The sequence below is a fragment of the Phasianus colchicus genome, chromosome 16 (assembly GCF_987193195.1).
Source record: "Phasianus colchicus chromosome 16, bPhaCol1.hap1.1, whole genome shotgun sequence".
NCBI lineage: Eukaryota > Metazoa > Chordata > Aves > Galliformes > Phasianidae > Phasianus > Phasianus colchicus.
Window position 1 is genome coordinate 3,349,975 of NC_143451.1, and position 26,115 is coordinate 3,376,089.

Here is a 26,115-nt window from a genome sequence, read left to right on the forward strand (position 1 = left end):
ATGGGGTTAGGATGCTTCAGCATCCCATTTACAGACAGGGAGAGCGTGCTGAAGGGACTGGGGCTGCACGGTACCAAGACAGGGAGATGAGTGGGGGAGCAGAACACTCACCTCGGGGCTGGCAGGAGCAGGGAAGCTAAGCCAGTCGAGGAGCTCACACTTATCCTTCAGCCAGTCGGAGGCCCAAACACTGACCCGCCGGTCTGAGCTGGTAGCCAGCCACAGCTCACCTCCTTCCACCCCAAAATCATGGTACTACAGAAGACAAAAGCAACGTTATGGCTCTTGCAGTGCAGAAGCTTTAAAGAAAGCTGTTAGCAAGAACTAGCAGAGGGCATGACTTCATGGGAATACAAGGGATTAATGCCAGGATTAATCTTCTGGATTCTCTCATCTGAGCAGTGCTTAAAGTCATTTATCACAATAAAATAGGACAAGGAAGCAGTGATTGCAGAGCCAGCAGCAAGCTCTGGGCTGAAAGCCCCGGCAGAAGAGGAGTGAGTGCCTGGCCAGAACAATACAGATCTCTTCCCTCAGACACCTCATCTGAGCATCTCCTAGGAGACTGCAGATACAGTACGTGTTCTTTACCTAAAGCAGAGGAAGACCTCCTAACTCCACAATCAACAGGAAAAACAGCTTTGCAGCCTTCTGCAGATTTTAAAGTCAAGAGCTTAGGCAAAGTTACTGTCATCTCAGGAAGTCACAAAGAGGACAAAGAGATCCTCCATGAAGAGAAATAGAAAAGATGCTAAAAACACCCCACTGTTGGACTAACAAGCCTTCTGGCTTCACAGAGAAACCCCACAAAGAGCCAGATACACACACAAAGCCAGGCTGCTAAGGAATGAAGTGGGGAAATCACATCAAGGCTGTTACTGGGGGCACGGGCCAACCCAGGCTGCCCTCAAGGGATGCTGCTCTTGAAGGGCCCATAGTGCAGGCTATCCATGCACAGAGCGTCTGCAACAGCTACCAAAGTTTGCCCACCCCCTCAGGCAACCTGCAATGCATGTGGCTTTCCTCCACTGAAGCTATCCCTAAAAAAAAATAAAGCCAACAGAAGTTACTGGAAGTGCTGGGCCTAAAAAGCAGAGTGGGACAACTGACCCAGCCAGGCTGCTGCTCCCTCCCACAGCACAGGGAACTCACTCCCACACAGTGCTGGGACACAGAAGCAGGTCTTACCTGCTTCCTGATGCACTGGAGGACAGTGATAGCAGAGCCTTTGTGGTCAGCAAGGATGCGGATGGTCATTCCGGTGCGAGGGCTGCTGACAGCCACGATTCCATCCTTGCCCCCTGATAAGATCATTTCTCCTGTGGTCAAAGGAGAGAAGAGAATGGGATAGTTCTTATAGAAGAGTCTGATATCATGGGACAGCAGCGTACCAAAACACCTGAAAGGCAACATCTGAATGAAGAGCTGGATAAGATAAGATGTTTCAGGGACACACGCTAAATCACATCCAAATAAGAGCCAATGCAGCTTGTAAACAGGAAGACAAAAAGGAATATTTGCTGCATCCAAACTACTTGCTTATACTGCCAGTATATCTGCCAAAACCCATTTACCATGTGCTCTAGTGACAGGTCTGCCAAAGTCCATTGGTATGAGCTCTCCCTGGGCCCAGCTTTTTGTGCAAGTTTTTGGAGGCAAGACCTGTGTTTGAGTAACCCTGATAAAACCAAGCTGTGTTTCCCAGGCTACATCCCCACAGGAACCCTCACCATCTGTGGAGTAGGCAATTGCTGTCAGTGCAGTGGCATGGGGGTGCATTTTCAGCTCCATCTCTGTCCTGGAAATACTGAAGACACGGATGGTGCCATCACTGTATCCTGCCACCACATGCTGACTCTCAGCTTCCCATGCAACGTTGGGGTGAGGCTTCCAGGCCAGGCACTGGCAGCTCTGCAAAGGAACCAGGGAAGGGAGATGATGACGGTGCAGACAGCAGGACTGTGCACAGCAAATGCACTAAGGGCTCCACCTGCAAGTATTTCTTCAGGTTGGTCTGTGAGGACACAGCAGTCCTTGTGGTCCAAAGAAATTAGACTGCACCCTCTACCCAGACAAAAAGAGTGAAGTGCCACAAAGGATTACCTGGTTCAGCACTTGAAACTGTACCACCAGCTCCATTCTGCCTAGGGACCAAACCCTCACGCTGCCATCTTCCCCACAAGTGGCACAGAGAGTTTCATCAGGACTGAAGGACACCTCGGTCACCTGCAGCAAGGAGGGAGATGGGGAACAAGAGCCCTACAAATAACACAGACTGCAGCACATCAGCCCCTCTGCCCCTCCCGTTCCCCAGGACTCCTCCAACATGAAGCCACATATGTAAAGAAAAGAGTTGCTTAATTTTTGTGCTTAGAAGAAATTTGGGACTGACATCTAGGCTTGCAATGGAAATCATTAAACCTAACCACAAAGCTAAACCAGGCACTGCACAACATAAATCTAAGTAAAAGATCTTCCACCACTCAAAATCTTCTAGTTTAGATCTTCGTGTTTTAGGCAAAGAAAATGCTCCATTACGGATGTCCATCTAACAGACTGCTTCCACACATTGCAGCACTCCACAATTAAACCTCAGTGACTCAGCCAGCTGCATTTTCCACTCCAGCAAAAAGAACCACAGCTACTCACAGGCTGAGGCTGATAAAACACCTAAGGCTGAAGCAGCCGAGCATGCGAATGCCTGGAGCACAACCCCTTGGGCACAAGCATCATGCAGAACACCTACTGCTCCATGTACACCATCCCTGTCCCTCAAACCTTGCTTTTGTGGCCGCTGATGAGCCGGATGCTTGTGCTCTCCTTCCAGTTGATGTACCACAGTGTTCCTGCTGTGGTGCCCACAATTCCCATTTCTAAAGAGTCATCGAAGGCCATGCTGACTATCGTCCCATCCAGGGTGATCTCATGTTCTAGCACGACTGAGCTAGGTCTGGAGGAAGGGAAGATCCAAGAGGGAATGCTCAGCTATTGGAAGACACTGCCTCCTTTAAATGCAATTTTCTAGTATGCACAGTATTTAGAGAGCAGTAGTTCAGTGTGTGGCACCTGAATGCTGAACAGTGACTGGTGTTGCACAGAGATCATTGCTGATAGGAGAGAAGCAAAACAGGGGATGCAGTAGCATAAAGAAGAAACAAAGGCAACGTATTTTCATTAATTCTTTTAAAGGAGCTTCAACAAGCCACTGACTTAAACTCCACCCATTTCCAATACCAAGAAGGTTGAGCTGTTGTTAGCAAAAATCCAATAAAAAGATCCATGCAGGAAGAGTCAGCAGTGAAGGGATGGAGAGGAGAACGTAAGGATGAAGAGCAGCAGCATGGCTGTAGGCAGAGCTCACACATCTGTGAAAAGCCACCTTTCAGACACCCCCTGGAGCTGCCAGATGAGGGGAAGAGCACCTCAGGAGCACAGCACGAGGTGAGTGCAAGCAGAGCAGATGCTGGAGCTGACCTACCTGGCCTTGGGCCCCTTCAGCCTCAGCTCCTGCATGGCCCCCACTGCCCACAGGCGGATGCGCTTCGTGTTGCTGCCGCTCACCAGCCTGTTGTGCCGGCACACCAGCACACCTGGGAGGCAAATGGAAGCACCTGTGGACACCCACCCATGGATAAACCCCACTGCTCTCAGCCACCAACTCATTGGGCAGGACACCTGCTTGTTCTCACAGCCCAGAAGCAGCCCCCCCAACCCACTCCAGCTTTGTCAAGGACACCCGGCTCGCAGATCAACTGCCACCCAAAAGAGAAAATCCATTTTTCACACGCAGCTGAAATGAAAGGCATGCAAGCTCAGTGCTGCCCACTGCAAACTTTCATCAGATTTTTTTTACAGCCCAACACTGGTGGTATTTAGAATCATAGAATTCACCAGGGTTGGAAAAGACCTCCAAGATCACCCTGTCCAACTGTCTGCCTACCACCAATACTTCCCCACTACACCACTTAGCACCATATCTGCACCCACCGATCTCGCCCTCATCAGCCTCCCACGTCATGAAGCAGCTGTTTGTCTCCGTGTCCCACACGCAGACTTGGCCTGAGTTGGTCCCACTGTAAAGAAGGGTGTCAGCCCCATAGCAGAGGGATGTCAGCTCCACCGGCCCTAACACTTCAGGTGCAGGGGCCCTATGAACCTGCCAGGGCACATGAAGCAGAAAGGTCAAAAGGGAATGTGATGCTTAGCTAAAAGGGAAGCAAACCACCTCCTCCCACCTTCAATGCATTCAGCTTGTGCATCAAATACAACTGAAAGCCACTCACGGCCAACATCACACTCTCACTAAGAGAGATCATCAGCTCTTGCAGAAGTGTGGGGTCAGAGCCTCCATCTCTCTAACCAGGGCTTGGAAAAGATGTCAGAAATACGGAACATAAATTTCAATAGATGATAAAACTGAGATTTTACCTTGAGATTGATGTCAGCCCCGCGCTGCTCCAGCAGCCAAAACATAAGTGCTCCCTTCCCCACGCAGGCCATTTCTCTATGAGAAAAAGGACTAAAAGCCATGTCATGGACTGGCTCGGAGATACGAGTCGATGACAGGAGTTCATAAGTGTAGGTACTCCACAGAGCAATGGTTTGATCATTGTAGTCCCCTAGGTAGAACATGAAAGACAGTAGAAGGAGGGAACCAACCTGATGGAGCTGTAGGCATCCCTACGGCAGAGGAGTTGGACTAGATGACCTTTAAAGGTCCCTTCCAACTCAAATGATTCAATTATTCTAATTCTGCAGCCTGAGTGCTTCCTTACGATGGCCATCAGCCAACACACACATCACAATCTCATGTCATGCAGTTGTTGTCTCAGGCAGAGGCACATCCCTTTGCACGCACACTCAGCAAAAGCCAAGAAGTGCTTCAGTGGCAGCGAAGGCTCCGTGATGTAACAGGTTGGCATCTGAGCTGAGGATGAGTACAGCTGGCCCAACGTTTTGTGTTGGAGGTTGTAGCACATCTGGACCTACAGCACAGTCCGCAGCTGATGTCTGATTCAGCCAATGCTGGCCTGGTAGGGGCTGCAGCATATAAAGCAGGCTTTCTGCTATTTCTGCATCCTTAGTAGCTCTGGCACACCTCAGCACACACCCAACACAAGCCCTCCAGCGACACTATGAGCTCAGGACTAACAGCTTTGAACTGAGAAACAGAGGGTGCCATTGCTGAGGACAATGCAGAGATGGGAACTGATCTTAATGGAAGCCACCACGTCTGGCAGGCAGCAGGAAGCAGCAGCAGCCATGGCATGGTAAGCATCCCCAGCTCTCAGCCTGTATAGCAGGTACCTCATCAGCCTTCCCCAGGCTCCACAATACAGAGCAGACTTTCAGCTTTTTCCTTCTCCGCAGCCCAGAAAATTGCTGGAGAAGGAGGGCTCCTCTCCCACGCTGCTCTGCAGAGAGCACAAAGCTCTCTTTTTCTCTTGAGCAAGGCTTGCTTTTTTTCAAGGGCAGACTCACCAGCTCAAAGTGAACGTGCTGCCTGCTCCACAGGTCCTCTCTCTTGCAAAACTAGAACTTACTAATTGTGTATCTGTCCTTTAAATGTCCCCTGCCTAAACAAAACAGACAGCTTGAGTGTCCATCTTGTGCTGGCATCGCCGCCTGGCAGGAGGCTCACAGTGTGAAGCCTGGATACTTCTGTGCAGTTCCAGCTAAGCAACAATAAGAAGGCCGGGAGAAGGCATTTCCCTTTGGATACTATATATAGTAACTGCAAACTATTTACATGGCCTTAACAAGGACTAGTCAGCCAGAAAAAAAGCTGTAACTTCAAGAAAAACGAGCCTGGAGGGCAATGAGAGCAAGCCCAGCACCCATGCCTGGTAAACACAGGGCACATTTTCCCCCACAAAATGCTGACAGCTGCTCACTTGCAGAGCACCCCTGGGCTCATGGTCACTCCCAGGAGGACCTGAGATTACAAGCTGCATGATCCACTGTGCTGTTTATTAGGATCCTTGATAATTTCACAGTGAAACGAAGTTCCAGTGCCAAGGCCACCAAGCAGCAGCTGCTGGTCAGATCCATGAGCTTGGTTTGCACCTCACAGCTTTCATCCACTTACAGCATCTTCCTCCCCTCTGCTGTCTGTTCCACATCTACTCCTGCACCCACACCCAGCAGTTATAGGGGTACTCACCAATGGTAGCAAGGAACCTGTCATCCCGAGAGTATGCCATGGCTTGGACTTGTGTCTTGTGGTGGAAGAGACTTGCTGTACAAATCCCATCCTGGGTGTTCCAGATGCAGATCTGACAATGGGAGTCTCCATCTCTCTTTCCTGAGGCAGAAGCCAGAGCCTAAGAGAATATGATATGTTGTCACAGAGACCTTGGCAAGTAATTAGAGAACATTTCATTAGTTAGTGTTGGCAACTGTTAGACCCACACTAAAGTCATGCAGCTGGCAAATGGGAAATTCTGCAAGAAAACCATCACCTGGCAGGAGGAGGGAACGGTGGCATCACCCAGAGGGAAGGAACAGCCTTTGCTGTCATACTAAGCCAGCACAAAGAATAGCTAGGCTCAAAACCCATTGGTTTTATTCCCATTACCCCAGGTCTCCATGCAGAAGGAAGATGAGACAACTGGGATTTTAGTCAGTGATATTCCTCTAGCCTGAAGTGATGCAGACCAAACAGTCCTGAGTAAGCAGAAGCCTCTCCTACCTGGGCATCGTGGCTGACAGCAAGTGTAGAAATCTCCTCTACATGACCAAGCCAGTGATTCTGTGACCCTGAGTGCAGGTCTTCAACCACGATGATGCAGCCACAGGTGTAGGCAAAGAAGCCTAGCAAAGATTGAGCAGATGGGATGTTTTCCTGTAAAGGCTTCATATACAGCACCCACTACAACTCAAATCACAGACCAGGGAAATTATTCTTTTTAAGTAATTTGTAAAAGCTGACTCTTCTACATAGCCTCTGCAGCATCCTTCCTATGAGCTGGGTGTGGAGCAAGAGAAATCTCACTTCCCATAACCTAAGTAAAGCAAAAATGCTGAGCATTGCTCCAGCTTGGAGAAAGGAGTTGAGATGGACTCTCTGGCAGCTCCCACCCTCCTCTATTCATCTGACAACTGGAGCCTGAAGCTGTCCCTATCCACTAACATTCACCAGCAGTGAAGAAGTGTTACTGGGCTTTGTCAGCATGAAGAACCACTGTGCTAAAGATCCCAAGCCAACAGTTGGAATAACAGACCTCAGCTCAGCGTGCACACAGACAGCTCACACAGCTCCCAGCCCTGTGCACCCTCCCCAACATACCTGTGTCTGGGTCCCACACCATGTTCCCTCTGCCATTCCCATTGTAGCCAATTACTGCTTTCAGCTTCAGGATTTCATTGCCAGCTGGAGGAGATAAGAAACTCTACAAGAAAAATAGACACAGGCTTAAAGTAAGCTCTGAGAGGATGGCTTGATCGGATACATTCAGGACACACATAAGAAAAGCATGCGTGCAAGCACACACATCAAACTCACACACACAACACACAGATTCATGCCAGTGCTCACACAATTCACATTCAGCACATCAATGGATCAATAAGAAAGTGCACACATACATATAAAAGAGAAACTGCACCGACACAGCCAGGAACAGATGCTTTCAGACAGGGCACAAAACAGGCTGGCAGCAGTTCCCCATCTGACAAGCAGCTGCTAATCCTGCTGGGCAGGAGTTCGGTGGTTTTGCTGAGTCGGTGATGTACTTTGAATAGGAACACAGTGAGGGAAAAAGCACTACAGGTGGGGGGCAGAGGAGGGAACTAAAGATGTGAGATGAAGGTAGCTGTTCTCCCACAGCAGAGCTTAGGGAAAGGTTGAGTTAAGTTTCTGTTTTATTATCACTCTGTTTATTAACAGAGCAAGAGCTGTGCCTTAACTACCTTCACTACACCCGATGGATTGCCATCCCCAGCCTGCTTTGCCAATGCATCTGCTTGCAAATATGTGTGTGATGAATCACGCCACTGCTCGCTTGTCTTTCACTTTCAATAGCACATGCCATTTCCATTGCCTTTGAATCAAAATTTATGCAGATTTGCTGAACAGAAAACGAATTGAGCACAACTCACTTTTTGCTAGTCTGGAAAGAGCTGCATGCAGAGGAGAGAGGTGGACTAACGTTAAGGGTTTCTGTTCTTTGGTGAACATTTCACCAAAGAACAAAAATCAGTAACAACTCTGAAAAGCCACCTTGCCCAGCCTCCAAATGCCTCATCCTCCCCCAGCCAAGCAACCAGCACAGTTCTCACCTGGGGGAGCACAGAGGCCTTAAAGTGAGGAGTGAAATGCCGGTACGAATCTGGGCGGACACAGAACTGCGACTTGGGACTTCTGGTCTCCTTTCTGAGTTCTGCCATACAAAGAAGAAAACAGTGCCTATGTGATGCTGCTGCCCGTGGGAATGGCTTGGGATCAGCAGCTATGCTGTGGCTTGTCTGTTCTGATAATGTGTGTGTGCATACACACTAACACATGGAAGAGGAAAAACTCAACTGCAGAGCCACACATGCTTCTCTATGACAGCGTGAGGGGCTGTAGGAAAAGCACCAGCTTTCCAGGAGCAAAGGAAGAACACCCATCCCTTCCATCACCCCACTAAGCCACGCTCCAAACAGCCTAAAGGCATCCATGTTGCACACATCTCTGCAAAGCATAAGTCATGCAGCCAGAAAGAAGTCTCTAACCAGAGCAGCAGAGGCACAGTTTTATGTTGAAGCCTTCCAGCAAATCCTGCCTGGAGCTGAGTGCTGGCAGCTGCGTGCTTCTGGCAGCTCTCCATACACGGCTGGAGCTTTGAGGCTGTGCCTCTATTAATAGAGGTATTGGGAGCTTTAATTTCAGCTGGCTTTAATAGAACGTGCCACTTAGAGATGATATGGGCTCCAAACTGAAGAGGGGCTTCTGGCACGCCTAGAAGCAGCAGCAGGGAAAGAGCCAGACAAACAAGCAGACCTGGGGGCCAGCATGAGAATCTCTTCATGCTGACTTCCCTATCACACCTGGGACAAAGAAGGGACCCGAGGAGCACAGTGCTGCCCTTTCGTTCACATCTCAGCACACCACTGGAGTGCTGCTCTGGGACTGTCTGTGCTGCATTTACAGCAATCTTTCTTTGCTTTTCAGGGACAGACCAAGTTGCCATGCAGGATACATGCTGTGCTCCAAGGAGCCAAGATCTGGGATAGGTGGAGATGGTCCCGAGTTACCATGTGCTGATGGTGCAGGAGGCCTGCAGCTCTCTGGCCTCACTTTGGGTCTCACAACAATAAGATCCTCATTTCTGGCTGGCTCTGCCACGAAGACTGAAGAGTCTTTGCCTCTGTTCTCCACTACTCTGCCAGGCAGACAGACCTCCTCCTCTCTGTCTGACTCTGAGAAAATACCTGAAGAGAAAGAATAACAGGACAGAACCGACTGCATCTTCCAGGACTGCTTCACGCTTGACCAACCCACTGATTTCTGGTAGTGGTTCTGCTCAGTGTCACAACCCATCTGTTAGAGTGGAGGGCAAAGCAGACATTTCCTGCTGGGCATGTCCAACAGGGTGTTTACCACTGCCTTCACAGGAGCTGTGCCAGCAGCTCAGCATTTGGAGTTACAGCAGCACCGAACTCCCACACCTCTGGCTAGCTTTGTCCACGTTAGAAGGAAAGTGCAGACTGCTCTGTCAGTCTGCAGGGAGGGGATGAGGAGGAGAGACAGCTGTGAGGATGCTGGAGAACTAGGCAAGGAGCTTTTCCCAAAATAAGATCAACTTCCCCCTTTCCTGCAAGCAGTTTCTCTTACTTTGACATCCTGCTGTGTGGACAGAGCTGACATCCAGACATGGTGGTGAGGACAACAGCGGAAGAGGGATTGTCTGCCGAGGTCCATCAGACACATCCTTTAGCTTCTCAGAGCCCTTTTCTGTGAAAATAAAACACTTTGTGTAACTCCCATAGTCCCTTAAACCCTCTTCTCTTCCCGGGGCAACCAATGATGATGGCTCCAAGCTCCTGCTCCATCATTCAAGGGGGACACACAGAGTGGGGACAGCAAGGCCAGGGAGCAAGAAGACAGAAAAGACAGAGGCAGGAAGCCAGGGGCTGGGAAAGACAAAAGGCAAAGGCTGAGCTACCCAGATCCACTCTGCTCAGAACATTCCCTCCTTGGCAGACTCTTACTGAGAGTTGCTAGTTAACTGGAGACTGCCAGTGGGACTAATTAGCCAGTCACCCCCTACTACTTGACTATCCTACTGAAGGAAAGAACCAAATTCCACTTCCCCAACCCCTATCCACTGCCAGGAAAAGCAGCTGACCAGAGCAACTCAGGGCAGCAAGCAAACTTACCTGCTGCCAGCAGGAGAGGGGACTGAGAAAAACAAGTCCTGCGAAGGCAACAAGAGCAGTGTTACACAGAGAGGAGCTGGAGGAAGGGGAAGCACAGAGTCTAACATGGGACTTACAGCACTGGGGGAGACCCCTCTGCAGGTACAGCTAGGAAATCCCAGAGGAAGATGGCATCTCCAACACTGATGACATGCTGCTGGTCTGGGGTGAAGGCCACCTGGCACACAGGCTCTGAGTGGCCAATGTACACCTGGGAGAGAAAGTATCATGAATTCCATCATCACTCTGTCAAGAGGAGACTGTGGCTGCCACACTGTGGCTCCCTGCAAGTATCCAGCCATCCATCCTCAGGGAAGGATGCTTCTGTCTGTGCTCCTCAGCAGAAGATCATCACAGAGAGCAGCAGCATGCAGTGCTCAAACCCAGGGGTCAGCTCAAACATGCTGGCCCAAGCCACACATCTACTTCTTCCTTCTCCAGGGATTCAGAAATGCTTTATCTGATGGATCAGGGGGAACAGCAGCCTCCTTCCCTCCCCAAATGCAGTACCTGGAAGTTGATGTTGAAGTGCATCTGGTAGTCCCACACTTTGATAACCTTGTCGCCAGCAGTGAGCAGGTACCTGGCATCCTTACTCAGTGCCAAGGAAGAACAGGACAACTTGTGCACAGGGGACACCTGAGGACAGGGCACAGCACCAGCAGCATTAACTCTCACTATCAACAAGTTACACACTTCTTCGGCAACAAGAAATAACAGGTCAGTTGGATGAAGATGAGGGGAATGCTTTTGGCCTCTGGTAAAGTTTAAAGCAGGAGACAGAGATGCCCTGAGAAAGGCCTGCACTTGCTTCTCAGTCCTTCTGTTTCTCCAGGAGTGTGAAGATCACTGAACACACCGTGGTCTGGACAGATTCACTACGATGCAGTCAGATTTCAAAATCTAAGTGGGTCACTTGGGTATTTCATAGCCCATCTGAGAGATAAGTTAACTCGCCCCCCTATCACCAGCCCACTGGAGTGTAATAATACAGGTTCATGTCCTTATGCTTCAGCAAGAGGAGAGGAGTGTGGCAGTACAGAAAACAAGGACAAGCTCAGGTTCACCCTAACCAAGACCACACTGCGACAGCCACATCCTAACCACTCATGTTTTTCTTGGAAGCCCTCAGGATGAGCTCTTCTCTCACACAGCCTCCTGAAGTGCCCAAACCCCACACGAGGTGATCCCCCAGATATGAATTTCTTAGTGCCCTACCTCTCGCACCAGCCGTCCTGTTTTTGCATCAATCACAAGGATTTTGTTGGAAGAAGTGGACACCAGGAGCTCTCCTTGCGACACAGGAGCAAAGCAGATTCTCACTGCAGAGTCCAAGGCTGTACTGTTCAAATCAAGGATGCTGATGTCCACCCTCAGCAGCTGTGAAACAAGAAGATGCTGAAGAAATATCCTGGAACAAGCACTGGGGGAGACTCAGGAACAGCTGCTGGGCAGGCACTGGGGCTGCTCTGGTGGCTCTCCTAAGCCACACACAAGGCTACAGAGTTCCCCACAGCCCTTCTCGTGCTCCAGCTGGACATCCCACAAGGGGCTGCAGGGCAAAAGCAACATCCCCACTGCCCACTACTGCTCTTCAAATGATCTTTCTAGAGGGAAGTGAAGCTGAGAAGCAGCAGCAGCCTTGACTGGGTTGTTTCCAGCTCACAGAGTGGAAAACTAAGCTGTAAGCATCTGAGTAAGCACCTGCTGTGCTGGGGAGGCCCTCTCCAATGCTCTGCCCGACTCTTGACCTATCACACTGGTTGTAATCTATGGAAATTTTCTTCCCCAGCACCGCAGGGAGCCTGCTGGTACCTCATCCAGAGAGCAGGCCTCCATCACGGTCACAACGTACTTGGAGGGCCCCACAAAGGCCAGGAGGCGACTGTCCTCACTGAGCACCAAAGCATCAGGACCACTGCCAGCATCCTGGGCCACCACGTTACCTGAGGGCCACAGCGAGGGAAAGGGTGAGGAGAGGAGCAAATGTCATTCTACAGCACTCTGTGATGGTACTGCTAACTGCAGCTCCTGCCTCTGGGTCAGCCCTGAGGTAATGCTCTGGCCTGAGAAAGGGGCAACCTCAGTTGAGGAAGAAGCTACTAATTTTATCTGCTACATCCATGCCACACAGCAAACCACCTCAAAGACAAGGCTCATAGCCTGACTGAACATGTGGTGCTTTTCAGAGCGCAGAACAAGGAAAAAAATTGATTTTTTGTTTTTGCTTTTTTTTTTTTTCTTAAGCCTTACTAGAAGCTGTGACAAGTTGCTACAGGTGTGAGCCCTCAGCTGCAACATCGATGTCTGAACCCTGTGCAGAGCAAACCCAGCACACCAACCTCAGCCCAATGGGAAGACAAACCCAAAGGTCAAAAAATGACAAAAATCAGAGCAATTCCCTGTATTTATTCCACCACCAGAATTCTACTGTTACGTCCCCGGAGCACGGCGAAGCAGTGAGTGTGGATTCCAAGCCAAAACTCAAACATCCCATTGCAGCACTGACACCAAATTTGGGGGATTTTGGACAAATTCCCTAATCTCTCAGCCCCTGTTCTTTCTCTGCATACTTCAGCTTCACACCCACAGGGGCAGGAGCTCTTTGTACAATGCACTGTACAGTGGAGCTCCCTGCCCAAGCTTCCCAGTGCTGTTTATTTCAAGGAATAAACACAAGTGATGCAGCTTTCTGAATGGGCTGAGCCTGGTTTGATGCCTGTGCTACTAAAAAGACTGCAGGACTAAAATGAAAAAGGCAATCCAGAACCCCAAGGACTTACCCAGGACTCTCAGGACCTGGCTTTTCTGTGCCACACAGCTGTAAAGAGCTAGAGTTCCCTGCAAACAGGAGCTGAACATGAAGTTGCCATCTGGAGAAAAGGTGAGCCCAGCAACCCGAGTGCGGTGCTGCCTGGAAGAAGGAGGAAAAAGTGAAACAGCTGAGGACCAAAAAAGCCACAGAAAAGTGCAGCAACATCAAGTGCAACACTTGGGGAGAGAATAACTGGGGACAAGCAGAGAACCCCAGCATGTCTATGCTTACAGCAGTGCAGAGCTGCTACTGGATGGGACCAGCTACCCCGCTTTGGAGCATCCCACCTCCCACACTGAGGTACACAAGAGCTCCATGTTCATCCAGTCTCTAGGAGAACCCCTTTCCTACTACCAGCAGCTATCAGAGGGCACACAAAGCACTCAGTGCTGCTGCAGGTTGGACTTCCACCATCTCAGGCTACGGATGTCTGATCAACTGGCACATGTCAAGCCCCAAAAAAACAACCTTCCCACCTTTGCAGCTACCAGTGCACCTCTTGCCACAACACCCATCATTAGAGCCTTTCCTGCACCAGCGCAGCTCTCACCACTTACTTGTGCTCTGCAAGGAGGTCGGAGGCAGTCAAGCTGAAGGTCCGCACCACGCCGCTGTCGAATCCACAGGCAAGGATGCGCTGGGTGGGGTGGAAGGACACAGCACATGGCATCTCATCAGCAGCTGTGAAGTCGTACAGCTGCAGGGAAAACAGCACGGGCACAAAGCTGGAAGGAGCTGCACCTGGCAGCCACACTGAATGGCCTCAGAGCTCCACCACAATGGTTCCACAATGGAACTCTGACCATTCCTCCTTGCAAACAAAGCCCAACGAAGTCGTGGGTTTTTGGGCTTTTAGATAAAGCCCTTGGGAACTGTGATTTGTGTTAAAAGCAGGATTCACAAGGTGAAGGAAAAGAAAACAAATTAGGCTATTTTGTTTAATTACACCTTCGGCAGCTAAGACCAAATTACACATTAAGCTAAGAGCCTGAGAACTCCAGGCTTCAGAAGGATTTCTTGCCCAGGGTACACCCTGTGCTTCAAGGAGGACATTTATGAGCTCTTACACCACAAAGCTCTGATAACTCAGCTAAGCAGAACCTGGGCAGATGATTAATAAACACGAAATCCCCAGCAAATCTCATCCACCCCACCTGCTGCATGGACACGAGGTCCCACACCCGGATGGTGTTATCTTGAGACACCGTTGCCATCTGCTTCCAAACTCCCTCCACTGAGAAAGCCAAGATGGAATCCTCATGGGAGCGCATCAGGGTGCTGTAACCCCGGGTCTGGATGTCCAGGTAGCCCAGATTCCTGGCTGTGGTCGTGCACAGGACTTTGTGGCCATCAGGGCTGATGCAGACAGAGCTCACCGGCGCCTCGTGCTCTGGGGGAGGACACAGCAGTCAGCACAGCCCCACAACAGGAGCACAGCTGCAGAGCCAGATGCATACTTGGGAAAGTAATGCACGTAGGAATAAACTTCCCACGTGATCTCAAGATTGAGTGCTTGCAGGTTTGAGCTCAGTGATAAATTAGTCTCTGCCCTTTCTAGCAGTCCCTGGGCTCTGCTGTTATGGTGATTGTTTCAAAAAGAGTGAAGAACAGCTTGACTTCTCCCCTAAATTTTCATGCACGGATGAGCTGTGGGTACAAGGGCACAGAAATCAAGATGCACTGCCTGTTCTCACCCAGGCTCTCCTGCCTCATCCCTAGAAGTTACAAGAATGAGCAGGAATAAACAGTCACTCAAGTAAAATACTTCCAAGACAGTCACCCCCAGTGACAGCAGGCAGAAAGAACGCCCCCTTTCACAAGAGTTACTTTAGGAGACATCAGAGCAGAGGCTTTGCTTCCCAGCAGCAGGCTGATGCACTGTGGAGGTGGGAAGGACTGCTCCCTGCTCTGCTCACCTGCTTCAAGGACAACAGCTGAGAAGTCCAGTGGCCACAGCCGCAGGTAGCCGTCTGCTGAGCCCGTGGCACAAAGGGTTGAGGAGATGCTGATACTGTTTATAGCAATCCCAGGGCCTGGAAAACCAATAACAGCACTTAGATGTATACTGATAGAAACATGAAAACTCAAACAGAGGATTCTCCTATCCAAGAGCTGCACCAGCAGCCAGAAATCCCACTGTGAAGGACTGCACCTCTGAAAGGTCCCAGTCACCCTGTCATCTTCCAGCACTTCTTACCATCAGCACAGCTCTGTTTACTCTTGCCAGACACAGAAAAGCCACTTTTTAAACCCTGCCATACTTTTGGCTTGCAAAGGATTGCATGGCAAGGTGAAGTGTCTGAGATACAAAACTTCCATCCCTGTGTCTCAAATCCTCTCTGCAGTGTCTGACAGGTAGAGGTGATGAAAGCAGCTGAAGTTTAGATGCCAGTATGTAGTCTATGGTCACAGAACCAAAAGCAGCCAACACTGCTGCCACTGAGATACCCAGGGACATCACTTCATCTCTGGGCTGTGTTCTCACCCACAAAACAGGAACTAGAGTTCTGTGCTTCCCAAAGAGGCAGCTCTAGGTTAATTAGCTCCATTTGCCAAAGCAAAACATGCACCAAGTCTTGAGATAGCAGAGCAGTGACACTTGAAAGTGAATTCTTCCTGCTGTTCAAATTAATGGATGAGCTGAAAGCTGTACTATTTAGAATACAGCATCAAAGATTTCCCCAAACACTTCACACAGGCCGAGTAATGAAAAAAAAAACCCTAAATTCATCCTTTCATTGATCCGCTTCGCTTTTTCACATCACCACATTAAGATTCTCATCAGCAAATTAAGACCCCCGTTTCATGTTTCTAAAAGCAATGTTTCTCTGAAAGTGCAATCAGCATTGAAAACGCTCAAATTCTTTCTTAGGACGACGCTTTGCTGCGCTATTTGCAGTGCTTGAGGGGAAAACAGCTAGCTAGCAATGACCTAATCAACCCCAAACAAGGTTTAGTAGCAGGCAGACAGCTGCTTTATGCTACCAGGGGTCGGATCTATGATGCCCCTGCCCACCTACCTGCCCCATCCTGCAGCTGTGCAGGCAGCAGCCGCCGCGCACTCCGCACACAGACGTTCTTGTAGTCCACCTCCAGGACGTGGCCACTCCTGCTGCAGACAAAACTGGAAAGGAGGAAGACACGTGCTCCAGTTCCTCAGGGTTAAGAGGAACCGTGTGGATGTGCCATAGTAAAAATCCAGGTTTACGGGACATTAATGTGCACAAGTCCTATAGTAACAATGCAGGTTTAGAAGGGAAGCACACAATAACCTGTTAAGATGGAAAACGATTTCATGCTAGGGTGATTTAAGGGCCTTTCCATGTGCTATCCCACAAGCCAAGATGGCAAGAGAGGAGTCGTTAAGGTTGGAAAACATCTCTAAGATCACCAGGTTTAACCCCAACCCATCCCCATTGCTCACATCCCTCAGTGCCACATCCCCATGGTTCTGGAACACCTCCAGGGATGGCGACTCCCCCACTTCCATGGGCAGTAGTGCCACTGCATCCCCATTCTGTCTGAGAAATTGTTCCTAAACATCCAACCTGATATCCAATCTGTCAGTCACAGCTTCCTATTTTATCATCTCCTGCCCCTTTAAAATACCAATCAGAAAACAAGCCGAAAGCTCAGCACAGACTTCAGTGAGAACCCTCAGCCTGTGACACAGCCCTCAGGGAGGGCAGGGGCACAGCCTGGTCTGCTTGGAGCCGCGTGTGATAGCAGCAGAGGTCTGCTCTGATGATTAAAACAGCATTAAAACAAAAGAAGTGATCTGTTTGTATCTTAGAAGATTTGCACCGCACCACTGCCACCGCCAACAGAAAGCAAACCACGAGCCTCAGGTCACTGCACGTGGCAACACATCCACGTGGCAAGTGCGACGACTCACTGCTTGCATTCTGAAGCTCTTTGGGGAAGCAGAGCTTGCTGAGGAGGGCAGAAACTCCCACAGCTCCAAGGGAACCCAGGCACAGTGGACATGAGGAGGATGCAATCTTACAGCGTGCGGTCGTCGGGCTCACGTGCAGCTGAGTGCCCTTCCTCAAAGGCCAGGTCAGTGAACTCCAGCGCGTGGTACTCGCCCAGGTTGACAGGACAGGAGCGCAGCGCTCCGTTCCGCACTCGCCACAGCCTCACGCTGTCCCGGCCGCACGACACCATCCTGTCACAAGAGAGATGGGGTAAGGAATGGAAAAGGACCAAATCTTGCTCCTGCAAGCCCAAATCGTGGAAGCACAGCACGGTTGGGTTGGAAGGGACCTCACAGCCCAACTGATTCCATGCTGTGGGCTGCGCCTCCCTCAGCTCAGTTGCCCATCTGTGACTATAGGCATCTCCAAGGATGGGCACCCACAGCTCTAGGTGGCAGTGCCAGCACCTCACTGCCTTCTGAGTAAAGAATTCCCTCCTAATATCTAACCCAATTCTCCTCACTTTTAGTTTAAAACCCTCCCCTCTTATCCTATCACTACGAGACCACATAAAAAGTCGCTCTCCATCTGGTTCACAAGCTCCCTTTAAATGGCTGCAGCACCTTGAATGCTCCACAGCCATGCCCAAACTGGTTCTGCCCACATGTTTTCTTTGCACCCCACCTGGTGTCATCAAAAAAAGCAATCTTCAAGGTCTGGATGTCCACATCCGTGTGCGCTTTGGCCAGCACCAGCACCTCTCCACCACGGGTCACCTGGGCAGTGTTCCACACGACCACCATCTGAAGGGAGACAGCACAGCAGAGCAGCTGAAATATGGAAACCTTGGCAGAGGAAGAGTTTTTCAGCAGAGCAGAACAGCTGCACAGCCTGGGGACTGCTCTGGAGCTGGTAAGAAAACTGAAGGAGGGAAAAATCTTCTCATGCAGAGGGCTCAGGACAGTCCAAGCAGCTCAGCAAAGCTTCACTGCAGTGTGTTTGCTTGGCAACTGCAATTACAGGTCTTAAATCTGGGGCTACCTGGCACTGGGGCTCAAATTTGGGAAAGAAAATACACAAACTCTGCTTTCTGAGTTGGAAAAGCTGCAGTATGGCTGAGATGTTCTATGAGAGCTGGAAATAGCAAGCCTGCTGCCCTCCTTCTTGTAGCATGCCGCTCAGCTCCAGTGTTGCTTTCCTATGGTGCCAAGTCATGTGGCAAAGCCTGTGGGTCTCAGGGTATGCTCAGAGCCTCTCCATCTCACGGAGTGGCCCCTGCAGGTCTCCAAGCATGGGGATGGACAGAGATCACCCAAAGCCAAAGGGATGACCAGTGAGGACAGGCAGGTGACCAAACGCTCTGCTCTCAGCAAACAGTTAGGCTGGACCCAGCACAGCCTGCAGCATCACCCCAGCAGTGCTCCTGAGCAGCCCATGTGCAGCCCCCCAGCTCGGCTGTGGAGCACTGCTTTATGCTGGGATAAAGCTGGAGCAATCCTGTGGCTGTTTGTTTTCTTTCTGCAGGCAGTCAGCAGTGGCACAGCTAATTGCTGGGAGCTGCCAATAAGGGATTGTTGGGTGAAAACAGTTGCACTGATAAAGCCCCAAAAAACAGCTTTATTTTTGACTACTACGTGTGGGATCTGCGTCATCCTCTAGCTACATCAGTGGGTGGCAGCTTCAGCACCCAGCACCCTTCCACCACACAATGTCTGCAATGCCCAGAATGGAAGGATTAAACCCAGCATCTGTTTGCTCGCCCTCCACGCTACAAAAGATGTATTTTGGGTTTCAGACAGTGCCCAATCTCCCATTTCAATTCCCACTCCCCCACTTGCAGGCATTCCAGCACAAGGTGCTGCACAAGCTCGTGTCCCTCAGCCAGGCAATGGTGTGCATTAGTTTGCAGCGATCCCCAGAGGACAAAAGGAGAATCCTCCACGCCTGGCTGTCAGCTGGAAGCTAGCGAGCCCATAGCAGTGCTCTGCCTGCACAGCAGCTATAGGATCTGAAGGCACAGCCCTCTCACACCACTTGCTCAGCAGGGAAAACACCAAAAAACCAAATTCTACTCCTCACCGTTTTGCCATGTCGATCCTTTCCAACGCCACAGAGAACGGCTCCACTGTGGGAAAAACTGCAAGAAAAGGGGGGGACACCTGGTGAGGGGCTGCACCTCAAACCCTAGTGCATCTCAGCTGGGAATCAAAGCAGGTAAGTGCAGGATGCGGGTAGACAGTGAGTGCTGAGAGGTGAGCTGCCAGCAGATCAGCTGTGCTGGGAGAGCTGCCAGCAGGCCTGCTGAGAAATGCAGGCTGATGGAGGGCTGTAATTCACCCCTGCTTTATCACACAGCAATAGCACGGAAAAGCTGCCATTCTGCAACACCTGCCATTTGCAATTACAGGTCCTAAATACCGAGGCTGCCTGGAGATAGGGCTCAAATTTGGAAAAGAAAACACAGAGAGGAATACAAGCTTTCTGGGTTGCACCGGAGCTGAGGATGCATCCCTTCCAGGGCTGGCACGTACCTGAGAGACAGCACGGCCCGCACGTGGGTTTGGAACACAGCCAGGCAGCTGCCTTTGGGGAAATCCCATAGGCGCAGCACACCCAGGGGACCTTCTTGTGCAGAGGCCAGCAGGGTGCTGCTCCCATTGAACGCCAACGCTGACACCTGTGGGACATCAGAGAGCTGGGATGGGAGCAGCTGGGAGAGACTGCGTGCCTTTGGAAGGAAACCACGTCTACCTTATCCGTGTGCCCAGTGAAGAACCTCTGCTCACCAGTCTGAATCTGCAGGGTTATTATCACTGCGTGGCAGGGGTACACCACTGCAGAGTTGTTTTGAGTCCACAGCGCCTGCAGGAGAGAAACGAGAGGGCAGGTGAGATGTCACAGTGACCCCAGGTTGGAGACAATCGTCTCTTAAATACGTAGAAGCCAGGAGATCTAAATGGCTCCCATCATTTCTGATTTTCTGCCTCTGTAGAATAGTCATGCACAAACACAGCCTCAGCCCATTTGTCTCAGGGTCATTTTCCCCAGTACAAATGTTCCAGAAGCGTGCTGCTTGTCGGCTCTTTACTCCTCTGAGAAAGCAGCACGGGGTTCCAAATAAGCTCACACAGCCACCCAGGTACTGACCCACTTGGTGCTGCAGCCTCCAAAGCCAATCACCTTCCTCAGCTTCAGGATCGGATCTGGTAAGAAGCTCTGGAAAAAAAAAGTCAGAGGAGGATGATGGCAGCTCACCCACTGCTGTGCCACAGTGCTCTGACTGCTGAGCCCCTCCGTCCCCATTTCTTGGCTTTGTGTGGCACTGGGACAGCTCTGCTTTCTTTCCAAGGGACGGCTTTTATTCATCCCAGGAGAAGTTGGATTTGGAAGGCAGAGGGACACCACCTTACCCTGCAGCGAGAGGCTCTCCCACTGGCTGGTGCATCTGCTCCTGGGCCCTTCCTGTGCACGCCCTGTGCAGATGGGTAATAGCACAAATGCCTTAGTGTCAGTGCATTCAAACACAGCATCTTCCTTTCAAGATACGTAGATAGGAGTTGAAAAAGAATGGACAACCAAAAAAAAAAAAAAAATAATGCCAGCAAAAGCATTCCGTAGCATTAACTGAAACTCCAGCCTGAAGCTTGTGTTCTCTCCACTGTGTCCCTAGGGAGTCCAGAGACATCCCCAGCAATGCCAGCCCCACAGCAGTGTCAGGGCACACGGGCAGGTCTGGAGAGAGTACCCAGGGCCCCACGTGCTCAGCACAGTCTGGGCAGATGAAGCAAGGTGCAGGGGAGAGATTGGTGTCTGGCAAAACCTGGTGCTGTTGGCTGAACACATGGCTCACAGGGAGCCCTGACAAATATAAGAAGCAAAAGCTCGTGTTCCAGGCAGCAAAGCTCCTCTCCTCTTGACCAAAGTGTCCCACCATCAAAGCCTCCAAAAAGGGGGGAACAGTAAGGAGAACCACAACCAATGGGAATTGGGGCTGCTGTGTCCTCTGTTTGCTCACTCACCTCCTCTGAGCCTGCATGGGTGGCATGGGCAGCTCGCTCGCTCCTCTGGTGTGCATACACATGGATGCCACCATCACTGACAGCCAGGGACCGCACGGAGTCCCCCATGCCACGCAGCATCCCATCCTCTGCCTCCTGCTCTCCAACACGCAGGGCCTCTGGGGCTGCCAGGTGAACCTCAGGGATGCTTCCTGCAGCTGCAGGGCACCGGTGTGGCATCTGGGAAAGAGCAAAGCCCCCAGCACAGCTCAGCCTTGGGCACGGCTCAGCCCTCCCAGCACCCACTGCAAGGGCAGAGAGGGGGACACAGGTGTCACTCCCAAGTGGCTCTACACCCCATCAAGTCCCTTTAGCCTCCAGTCTTCATTTCCTATCTTTAATTGGAAGACAAAAGTATCTGCTGCCCAGCTGAGATGGATGTCTAAAGATTACAGAGTCATTGGCATTTTTCTCCTCTCTGCTCTGTGCTACGCCAGAGTGAACCACTGAGTTATTAACTGTGGGCTTTGAATCAACAGACCGTGCCCAGATCAGGCTGCAAATGACAAGCAGCAGCTTCTACATTCTAAATACAGAAACTAAAAGAGAAGATGTGGGAAAAACTCCCTGTAAAAGCAGAAAGGAGTCACACCCTCCATCCACGGCACACTTACAGCTTTGGGACTGGTGATCTGCTGGATGAGGGACAGCCGGTCTCGAACTGCTTTGGTGAGTGTCACCGGCTGGTGCAGCTGGCCAAGGGCCTCCTCTGAATTGTGGCCACCTGGGTGACAGAGGAAAGGGCTGGGCTCTGCCCTGTTAGCTACCTACTGCAGGGAAGGATCATAGAATCATTAAAGTTGGAAAAGATCTCTTTGATCACAAAGCTGAACCCCAACCCACCCCACTATGCCCACCGAGCCACATCCTTCAGTGCCACATCCCCGTGGTCCTGAAACACTTCCAGGGATGCTGACCTCACCACCTCCCTGGTGCAGCAGTGCCACTGCATCACCACTCTTTTTAAGAAAAACTTGTTCCTAATGTCCAACCCGAACCTCCCCTGGAAGCAAAGAGCCACACCACTCGGCTGCTGCTGGAGTATAGAAAGGCATGGGGATGAATAGCAATGGAAAATCCATCTGGCTCCCCCACTCACTGAAAGTACTACAGCAAACACACAGCAGACATAACACACTTTGGATTTGCTGCCCTGAGCTGGGAGGGAGAAGGGAAAGGATTCTGACCCCAGGAGACTCACTGAGGGTTATTTTCTTAATTCTCAATAATAGCTACAAAAGGAGCCCATCACACAGCTACTTTAGAATTAATCTAATTTCCCAGCAAACACGGGTACTTCAGCTGACCTATGTCAGTCTCAGCTTTTGGCAGCTCTCCCAGCAAAGAGCTCTGATTGAGCCCCACAAATGCTATTTAAGCATATGCACGGGGCCAGTGTGTCCCCTCTGCTGTCCCACCTGCTGTCCCAGCCATCCCACCTGCTACAGGACTGGAGCAGCTCCTCTGGATGGAGTCATATGGCAGACTGGAGCCATCGGGTGGGAACCTGAGCAAAATCAGAAGGCACCATGTAACCAGGACTCCACACAGGCATGCAGGATCTCACAACAGCCTATACCTGGCACAGAAGCCTCTCTCAGGAGCAGGTTGAGCTCGCTGCCTCCTATAAAACTCTTCCTTTTGCCCCACCCCGAGCAAATCTGTCGTTCCTTGGCCAGCTTTACCCATCCTGTCTGCCCACACCACGTGCAGACCTGTCCCCAGGAGCAGAGCTCTGAAGCTGTGTGCTGTCAGTACCTGATGTAGTCGTAATGGTCGTGCCATTTTCCTCCCTTGGGCACTGGGAAGGCCATGTCCCGTGGCATTGGAGTGGCTCCCTGGCAGGCTGGGTTGGCACGGCGGGCTTCAGAGAGCGTCACACCTGGTGGCACAGGAGACAGAAGGTGACAGGAGGCTCTGCAAGGAGCTGCCTGAAATCAGCCTCCAGCAGGACACAATTCCTCCTCTTTAGGAGCAGCGAAAACATAAAGGCTACAACTGAAGCACTGTAATATCAAACAATGAATGAACCTTTGTACCCTGAAACTCCCAACTTTCAAAGACAACCGAAGAGGAACAGACCCCTGGTATCAAGCTATAAACCCCCCAGAGCCAGGATTCACTTCATCTCTACTATTTTTTGTATTTCTGTGTGCTTTTGCTTGGGGCTGTGCTGATTTTCTTCTCTTCCTTCCTTGGTGTAGTTGTAATTCCACAACAGCTTTCACTACATAACAAACCTCAGAAGCCTTTCACTGCATCCAGCACCTCTAAGTCCTACCAGCCGGCCAGTGAGTTTGGGCAGGTCTCCAGCACAAACCAGCAAATCAGAAATGAAGGTTTTAACTGAGTAACTACCACAGGGAGCAGGTGGATGAAGAAAGAGTGCTGGAAGATATCTGGATTTCATAGATAGAAAAGCTCAACAACAGAGTCTGTGGGCACAGCCCTGGGAGACCTGAGGTCTGGTAAGGCTCTTTACTAACTTTGGTAAGATATTTAACTTTTTTCTACTCGTTTACTTTTTCACCTAGAAAATGAGATGACACTTTCCTCTAGAGAGGTCAGGAGGCTGCATCCACTACTGCCCACAGAACCTGCCCACATCTCACCAAGCACTTTGTCCCTTCTGCTTCCTATCACTGCTGCACTGCAGCCCAGCGTTTGCCACAGACACCTTCCCATGCTCACAGACTAAGAATTCAAGCTGCTCAGCCAGAGGCAGTGGCCGTGCTACACTTAGGGCTCTAAAAGCAGCTTTTAGAACGTCGGGGTACAAACCAGGCTTGATTGAAATCTCACAGGGTCTCAGCTCCGCACCTGGCTCAAACAGCAAGTCGCTCGTGCAGACGTTTTTTACCAGCAGGTTGGAGCAGAGCTTGATGCTCTTCAGGTGGCTGTAGCGCCGGCTCAGGTACAGGGAGAGCACATAGTGCAGGTCAAGCACCAGGCAGGTCCAGCGTGCGTTGGCAGGGGCTGCTCCCACCAGGTCTGCAGACAAAGAACCTTAATAAGTACAGCAAACTTTGTGCCACGGCCTTTGCAAAGCAGGAGACACGAGGTGGTGGCACACACAGCACAGCTGTACCCCATCCATCCCATCACCACTCTGCTCCTCCACCCCCACCAGCACACACAGCCAGTTTGGGGCTGCACTGCGTTAGTCTGGCTGCAGCAATGGAAATGCCACCTGCTCAGTGCACAAAACCCCTTAAGGCTCCAACCTCCCAGCTCCTCAGAGTCCTTCTGCAGCCCACAAAGAAAAGAAAAAGCCCCAAACAACTCCACACCTCAAGTGAAAACTATTGCCTGCTCAATATCTCCCCCACGCTCAACCTCTCTGCTTCGGACTAGCACAGATGTGAGATAAGAAAACTCACCTCACCCACCGCTGTGAGCTGCAGGAGGGATGCTGGGCTCCCCCTCAAATCTCCTGCACCCACATCACTCCACTTCCAAACCCCATTGATTTTCTAATAATTCACTTTGGCCACCTCTTACCTTGCCTGGAAGCCCTGGCTGTGCTGTCATGCAGCGAACCCTTGGCTGCCCCACAGATGAAGGGGAACTGCAGCCACGTGGCCGTGGATTTGAACTCCTTGAACAGGTTGGAGAAGGAGACGCGCACCACCTGGTTCTCCTGGGGACAGATGGGAGCACATCACTCACCTTACAGGTTTGGGAGGGACCTCACAACCCCCTCCAGCTTCCCTGCAGCCCCTGTTAGGCACTGGATAGCAGCCCCAGCAGCTCCCAAAGGAGCGCAGGGCTCCGTCACCTCCTTAAACCAGGACCCAGTCCTCCCAGGACACCCAACCCACATCCCCACACACCTCAGTAACCACATCCAGGTGCACCACGAAGTATTTGCGGGGCAGGGGCCGGAACAGCAGGTAGAGATAACGGCCACACAGCCCCAGAGACTGGGAGCCAGTGCGGGGCAGCTGCAGGTAGTTGCTGGCAGGGATGGAGCCCCGGATGCGGTACACTGTGCCCTTCAGCGTCTTGTCCTGCAGGAGCACAGCGTGATGGGGTTCTGCTGCCCACTCCAGCTAGGGGCCAACCCTGGTACCTCCGTTACCATCACGGTGGTGACGTCTCCTTCCTTGTGGGAACGCTTCCATTCCTCCACACGGAAATGCTTGAAGACGTTCAGGTAGGGGCTCTGCCACGCTGCGGGGAGGCGATGCGTGGAGGACACAGCGCACAGGACACCAGGACATCATCGTGACCTCCCCCCCTTTCTCCCCAGCGTTGTGTCAACACCCCCACTGCATCCTCTGGGTGCTCCCCAGCCCCATCCCAACCCCTCCAGCCCCATCCCAACGCTCCCCAGCCCTGTCCCGGTGTGTCCCAGTGCCCCCCAAGCACCCCACCCTACGTCCATCCCAGCATATCCCACTGCCCCTGGTACCCCCCAGCCCTGTGTCCGGTGTCCCCACACCCCTCCAGCCCCGTCTCGATGTGTCCCAGAGCCCCCAGCGTGTCTCTGCGTCCCCATTCCACCCCAACCCTGTCCCACCGTGTCCCCATTCCCATCCATCCTTATCCCACCGCATCCGGGTGTCCCCATTCCCCTCCCAATCCCACTGCCTATTTATGTCCCCAACGCTGCTCCAGCCCTATCCCAGCATCCCTATCCCCCAGCCCTATCCCAGTGTCCCCATCCCCCGTCCCCACGGTGTCCCAATGCCCCCCGGTTCCCCCCCAGCCCCGTCCCTCCGCCGCTACCCGCCGCCATGGCTCAACCGTCCCGCGCGTCCGCCGCCAATCCGCGCCCGCACGCCGCGAAGCCACGCCCACTTCGGGAGCACGTCACGTGGTGCCCGCCCCCTTCCCCCCGCCCCCCCGCGAGGCCTCCGGGCCGATAGGGGGCGCTGCGCTCCCGCAGCTTTCAGCGCAACCACGTGTGACCGTGAGCCCG

At 51.6% G+C, this 26,115-nt stretch overlaps 1 protein-coding gene across 5 annotated transcripts in view; it reads right to left on the reverse strand.

Annotated features, from left to right (window-relative positions):
• WDR90 (WD repeat domain 90) overlaps positions 1 to 26,007 on the reverse strand; it is a 29,504-nt gene extending 3,497 nt beyond the window's left edge. For 4 of the 5 annotated variants that reach the window (XM_031595310.2, XM_090151614.1, XM_090151616.1 and 1 more), the window contains exons 1-40: positions 25,923 to 26,007; positions 25,273 to 25,364; positions 25,025 to 25,201; positions 24,693 to 24,831; positions 24,012 to 24,182; positions 22,950 to 23,073; positions 22,631 to 22,698; positions 21,806 to 21,915; positions 21,153 to 21,371; positions 20,544 to 20,606; positions 20,281 to 20,349; positions 19,885 to 19,995; positions 19,665 to 19,810; positions 19,213 to 19,270; positions 17,818 to 17,936; positions 17,223 to 17,384; positions 16,237 to 16,340; positions 15,133 to 15,249; positions 14,371 to 14,606; positions 13,774 to 13,913; positions 13,185 to 13,315; positions 12,217 to 12,347; positions 11,620 to 11,781; positions 10,912 to 11,040; positions 10,479 to 10,612; positions 10,363 to 10,400; positions 9,818 to 9,937; positions 9,238 to 9,414; positions 8,281 to 8,381; positions 7,289 to 7,391; positions 6,692 to 6,813; positions 6,164 to 6,323; positions 4,429 to 4,619; positions 3,988 to 4,156; positions 3,479 to 3,590; positions 2,779 to 2,950; positions 2,104 to 2,226; positions 1,731 to 1,911; positions 1,189 to 1,319; positions 112 to 255 (exon numbers count right to left, since the gene is read on the reverse strand). In XM_031595310.2, coding sequence (XP_031451170.1) covers positions 112 to 255; positions 1,189 to 1,319; positions 1,731 to 1,911; positions 2,104 to 2,226; positions 2,779 to 2,950; positions 3,479 to 3,590; positions 3,988 to 4,156; positions 4,429 to 4,619; positions 6,164 to 6,323; positions 6,692 to 6,813; positions 7,289 to 7,391; positions 8,281 to 8,381; positions 9,238 to 9,414; positions 9,818 to 9,937; positions 10,363 to 10,400; positions 10,479 to 10,612; positions 10,912 to 11,040; positions 11,620 to 11,781; positions 12,217 to 12,347; positions 13,185 to 13,315; positions 13,774 to 13,913; positions 14,371 to 14,606; positions 15,133 to 15,249; positions 16,237 to 16,340; positions 17,223 to 17,384; positions 17,818 to 17,936; positions 19,213 to 19,270; positions 19,665 to 19,810; positions 19,885 to 19,995; positions 20,281 to 20,349; positions 20,544 to 20,606; positions 21,153 to 21,371; positions 21,806 to 21,915; positions 22,631 to 22,698; positions 22,950 to 23,073; positions 24,012 to 24,182; positions 24,693 to 24,831; positions 25,025 to 25,201; positions 25,273 to 25,364; positions 25,923 to 25,932 — 5,166 coding nt within the window. In that variant the 5' untranslated portion in view covers positions 25,933 to 26,007. The remainder of the gene's footprint in view (positions 1 to 111; positions 256 to 1,188; positions 1,320 to 1,730; positions 1,912 to 2,103; positions 2,227 to 2,778; positions 2,951 to 3,478; positions 3,591 to 3,987; positions 4,157 to 4,428; positions 4,620 to 6,163; positions 6,324 to 6,691; positions 6,814 to 7,288; positions 7,392 to 8,280; positions 8,382 to 9,237; positions 9,415 to 9,817; positions 9,938 to 10,362; positions 10,401 to 10,478; positions 10,613 to 10,911; positions 11,041 to 11,619; positions 11,782 to 12,216; positions 12,348 to 13,184; positions 13,316 to 13,773; positions 13,914 to 14,370; positions 14,607 to 15,132; positions 15,250 to 16,236; positions 16,341 to 17,222; positions 17,385 to 17,817; positions 17,937 to 19,212; positions 19,271 to 19,664; positions 19,811 to 19,884; positions 19,996 to 20,280; positions 20,350 to 20,543; positions 20,607 to 21,152; positions 21,372 to 21,805; positions 21,916 to 22,630; positions 22,699 to 22,949; positions 23,074 to 24,011; positions 24,183 to 24,692; positions 24,832 to 25,024; positions 25,202 to 25,272; positions 25,365 to 25,922) is intronic. The other variant, XM_031595311.2, reaches the window with a different exon arrangement.
• Positions 26,008 to 26,115: the final 108 nt, after the last annotated feature.